The sequence below is a fragment of the Microtus ochrogaster genome, chromosome 26 (genome assembly GCF_000317375.1).
Source record: "Microtus ochrogaster isolate Prairie Vole_2 chromosome 26, MicOch1.0, whole genome shotgun sequence".
NCBI classification, from domain to species: Eukaryota; Metazoa; Chordata; class Mammalia; order Rodentia; family Cricetidae; genus Microtus; species Microtus ochrogaster.
The window spans coordinates 154,459-159,697 of record NC_022025.1 but is presented as its reverse complement, the minus strand read 5'-3'; the positions used below and the strand labels follow the sequence as shown (position 1 = coordinate 159,697).

The 5,239-nt window shown below is 44.3% G+C and overlaps 1 protein-coding gene and 1 long non-coding RNA gene across 2 annotated transcripts in view; one reads left to right on the top strand and one right to left on the bottom strand.

Moving 5' to 3' along the window:
• Positions 1-5,239, bottom strand: part of LOC113457402 — a 64,508-nt gene that overhangs the window by 9,917 nt on the left and 49,352 nt on the right. The window lies entirely within an intron of this gene.
• LOC101986293 (multidrug resistance protein 2) overlaps positions 1-5,239 on the top strand; it is a 56,081-nt gene that overhangs the window by 38,753 nt on the left and 12,089 nt on the right. The window contains exons 23-24 of the mRNA XM_005358283.3: positions 662-802; positions 4,973-5,129. Of these exons, the coding sequence (XP_005358340.1) occupies positions 662-802; positions 4,973-5,129 (298 nt within the window). The remainder of the gene's footprint in view (positions 1-661; positions 803-4,972; positions 5,130-5,239) is intronic.

The window sequence follows — 5,239 nt, the reverse complement described above, 5'->3', positions numbered from 1 at the left end:
AGGGAAGGAAGGAAGGAAGGAAGGAAGGAAGGAAGGAAGGAAGGAAGGAAGGAAGGAAGGAAAAGAAATCCCAGTAAGTGGCAAAGACAAGAAAGTTGGTGGTTTTAGCAGGCTAGGAAGGTCAAGGGGCTGCCCATCCCCACCCTTTTGGTGCCCTCACCTCACACCCAAGATCCTTGTTCAGACATTCCTGGAATGTTAATGCTTCCTAAAGCCTCCCTGGCTCCAGGCACTTCAGTGCCTTTTGCTTCCCCCTAAACTTCCTGGCTGCTTTGTTGCTGTGCACCTCATCTAGATCCCCACAAGCAAGGACAGGCCTGCTGCTCTGACACCCACAGCTGGAGGGTGTTGGGTAGAGGTGTTGATCCCCCAAGTGGGGGTGGGAATAGGGAAGGACCATTCATTTGTTAATGTAAGACATAATAGTCCTACACTAAAGACAGAGTCACCTCTGCATCTCAGAGAGGAAACCGGTCAGTCAAAGGGCTCAAGCCCAATTCTTTAGGAATGGAATCCATTGTATCTGTCCCTCTTGTGTGAATTCTTTAGGAATGGAATCCATTGTATCTGTCCCTCTTGTGTGTCCCTCCGCCAGCCCACAGGAAGTTACTTGAATGACTGAGAAATGAAGTGGGGTGAATTTGGGTTTTCTTCTTTCCAGAAATGCTTTGAAGAAAGCTCATATCTTTGGGATCACGTTCTCCTTCACCCAGGCCATGATGTATTTTTCCTATGCTGCATGTTTCAGGCTTGGTGCCTACTTGGTGGCTCATGAACTGATGACTTTTGAAAATGTTATGCTGTAAGTATTGGGTTCTTTAACAGATAATTATTTGATATATTGCTTTGTTCCAAGCTTTTGAACCAATGAAATTTTATGGCACAGCACATTTGTAAAATACTTCTAATTAGTAAAGGCCAGAGGTGAAAGACCCTCGAAGAGGACCTTCCCTCAGGAGGAGTCCCCCTTAATCCCGAAACAGTCCGAGACCACAGGCTGCAATCAGCATGAGGTTTATTGTTATACACAGGTACCTGCGGCAGAAGTCTCTTTGGAGGACTTGCGCACGCCTGCAGACTGGGAGAAGGTCTTTTTATAGGCAAAAGCAAATTACAGAAGCAGATGCGTGGTTATTGGTCAGTTGGAATGAGGCAAGGGGCATAAGTGGTTTTTCCCTTCCCAGCACAGATGTATGGCAACAGATATCCTGTTCCTTTTTACAGACATCCTGTTGTATAGATGTCCTATCTCATAGATATCCTGCTTTACAGATGTCCTATTTTACAGATATCCTGCTTTGCAGCCAGGGGCCCTGACCTCACTCTGTACTTACACTTGTTTGTCAAAGCCTTGTGAAATGACGTTACAGCAGCTAAGCTGGGGTCTTTCATAGGGGCGACTGTTCCTTTTGTAAACTGCTAATATTCTAAGTTTGGCACATGTGCTGACTACAGGTATCCTGTTTTCCTAAGCAAACGGGATGTTCTCATGAGAGCCAGCTAGCTGCAGGTCCTGAGAGGGTCCTGAGGGTCTCAAGCAAACAGGATGTTCTCTGAGCATGCTAGCTGCAGGTCCTGAAAAATCTTTCAAACAAACAGGACATTCTCACAAGAGCATGCTAGCTGCGGGTTCTGAGGGGGGTCTGTAGGGTCTTTCAGAGGAACCTTGTAAAAAGAGTCCATTTTAAAAAGATTCCACACCATCAAACTGGACTCTCTGAATGTGGCTGACAATTAAGGCAGACTGAGAAGCCAATGATAATGGCACTGGGATCTGTTTCTACTGCATGTACTGGCTTTTTGGGATCCTAGTCTATTTGGATGCATAACTTCCTAAGCCTGGATGGAGAGGGGAGGGCCTTGGACTGCCCACAGGGCAGGGTACCTTGCCCTCTAGTCTATTTGGATGCATAACTTCCTAAGTCTGGATGGAGAGGGGAGGGCCTTGGACTGCCCACAGGGCAGGGTACCTTGCCCTCTCTTAGGATTAGAGGGGGAAGGGAAGGGTGTGTAGGAGAGTGGGAAGGAAATAGGAGGAGGGGAAGAAGTGGAAATTTTGATTGGTATTATTTATAAAGTAATAAAAAAGATTAATTACAAGAGTTGGGGCAATGTGGAAAGGAGCAGAGGAGGAGGACAAATAAGCCCAAAGCACCTATACACACTCATGTATGTATATGTGTGGTTATATGAAAATGCCATAAGGAAGTCCATTACTTTGAATTCTAATTTAAATCTATAATGAAATAAATTTATGTGAATTATGCAAAAAAAAAAAACCCAACAAGATCCCATGCTAGGCCATGGTGGCATATGCCTTTAATCCTAGCACTTGGGAGGCAGAGGCAGGTGGATCTTAGTGAGTTCAGAGAAACCCTGTCTTAGGAAACCGAATCCCACCAAATGAAAGAGTTTGAATAATATATGAGAAAAATTAGCTGTCCGTGTGTCTTATTGCAGTATATTTTTTAGTATGTCTATAGAGCCAGTGTTCTGTTTTATGCTTTTCCTGGCTCACTGTTGATGACATACTGAAATGCATATGGAGAAAGGCAGTGACTGGTCACCAACAAAGCAGAAGGCCTATTGGCTGATGTTCTGGTACATGATGATAATGTAAGCTTAGCAATAAATTTAATCTAACACGGTACCTATTAAAACAGAAGATGCAGGTCAGTTTAGGGAAGTGTCTAGGCATAAACATCGACAATAGGCCTGATATCGCTAAGGTCCTTTCTGGTCTGTGCTATGATAACAATGTTTCAAATGCAGATGCATTTTAGCAGCTGTGTGGCATCATGATACAGAAGGAGATTTTTTTTCATGTTTCATAGGTTTTGTGAGAATATGATGCCGTTCCAACAGCCAGTCACACTAGTTCAGTGACATTGACATGGAATTAAAAACATTTGTTTTGTGCATAAGTCAGTTGTGCTGATCTGAGTTGGGCATAAAAGCTCTCATCCACCCTCACTTCTGTATTAAAGGAAACTCTAGATAGTTGGTTTGGGGAACGTCAAGGATGTCCTCTGTTATGCTTTATCTCACAGCTGCCTATGGTGGGGGGGGGGAATATAGAGATGGAAATGAACAAGCATGGGGAGCGTACAAGACCTCAGAGTCATAGACCTCCAACTGAAAACCCTATCTTCTGCCGTTCCTGTTGCCTGAAGGAAGTCTCGGGACAAACCCAGATGGAAAGGGTTGCAATCCACACTTCATTTTCAAACAGAAGTATTTGCAAAGGTCAGAGAGAGAGAGAGAGCGAGAGAGAGAGAGAGAGAGATAGCGCTGAAACTGTGGACTGTTGGAACCAGCCGCACTGCCACGCAAGGAAGAGTGTTTCATTGAAAGCTGTTTTGTTTTACAGTGATTTGATGTCGTTCTTCCCAGTGAATTTGCTGCTGCTTTCACTCTGCTCCTCTAGAAATGTCAGTTGTGTTTTGGAATATATGCTGATTAAAAATGAGAACTATGCATAAAGAGCATCTTGAGGTGATGCACTCTGTTCTCTGGGTGCAGTAGTTCCTTCGCGGTGAATGTGATAAAATATCCTGACAAAGGCAACTGAAAGAGACGGAGTTATCCAGGCTCACAGTTTGAGGGGCTACAATCCATCATGAAAGAGGCCTGGTAGCAGGAATGAGGACAAGGCCAGCAGGTCATATTACCTCAGCAGTCAGGAGAGAGAATAGACCAGAAGTTAGGACAGGATGTAAAACTTAAAGGCCTGTCCCCAGTAACCCACTGCTCCTGCAAGTTTCCAACTCCTAAAAGTAATACAACCTTCCAAACGGAGCTTCCAGCTGGGGTCCAGATGTTCAAATCACAACCCTGGGTACCTTTGCATTCCTCCCTAAAATTTAAAATATGACAATGACTTCCTTAGTCATTGTTCTGATGCGTACTAACGATACTGACATGAAGCTGTGTAGTATTGTTCTGATGTGTACCAACAATAATGACATGAAGCTATGTGGTCATTGTTCTGATGCGTACTAATGATATTGACATGAAGCTATGTGGTCATTGTTCTGATGCATTCTAACGATATTGACAAGAAGCTGTGTTGTCATTGTTCTGATGCGTACTAATGATACTGACATGAAGCTGTGTAGTCATTGTTCTGATGCGTACTAACGATACTGACATGAAGCTATGTAGTCATTGTTCTGACGCGTACTAATGATACTGACATGAAGCTATGTAATCATTGTTCTGATGCGTACTAACAATACTGACGTGAAGCTATATAGTCAGGTAAGCACTGCTCTGTTTAATACTGTTCAGAAAGAAAGTTGTTTTTTGTTGTTTCTCAATTTGTGAATGAAATCACAAACATGTGAAAAGGAAGCAAAACAATCTCATGATGATGTTTTTACAAAGAATGTGAGCAGTATGCCACAGCTGCCAGATGTTGGTATGTGGCAAGGGACACAGGTGAGGGCCTTAGGTGTGGCCTGAGATCTGGGAGAGTGGAGTGGGTGTTGTCTGGCCTGCCTGGAGAGGAGTGTGTGAGCGCATCTCTTCATTCTTGTCTGAAAGCCACAGCTCTTGGTACAGTGCTCTAATCCACTCCAATAAAGAAGGAGTCCTTCGGGGAGCCAGGTGGACTTCTTTCTAAAGGGTTCCCACTGACAGTAAAGTGAGAACCAGAAGTTGGCCACGGCTGCAGGGAACATCTCTTCTCTCTTCCTTAGGGAACCAGAGCATAGGAGAATGAGGCCAGCTCCCAGCTGTGGTCCTTCATCTTCTGTGTGATTGTTAGTGGGGCTAAGCGGGCGGTAAGAGGTATCATCGGGGCTGGCTCTGGAAGGGACAGCGTGGTATCTTCATAGTTGTTCTGTAGATTTCTTCTCTCTCCAGGACAGTGGTCACTCAGCATCCTGCTCCTGGGTGTAGAACTGTCAGCTTGCTTCCACAGCAGTCATGACTGTGTGTGCACACATGTTCCTTTTCCTTTGTGTCTCAGGGTATTTTCAGCTGTTGTCTTTGGTGCCATGGCAGCAGGAAGTGCCAGTTCATTCGCTCCTGACTACGCCAAAGCCAAAGTGGCGGCATCGCATATCATCATGATCATTGAGAAAGTTCCTGAGATTGACAGCTACGGCACTGAAGGCCTGAAGCCGGTGAGTCTGTTCTTTCAGTTATGTGATCTCTAACCCCATGGATAAAGTGGTTGAAGAAAAATTTAATGAAATATGTACTTTTTGTTTGTTTTTTTTTTTTTTTTTTTTTT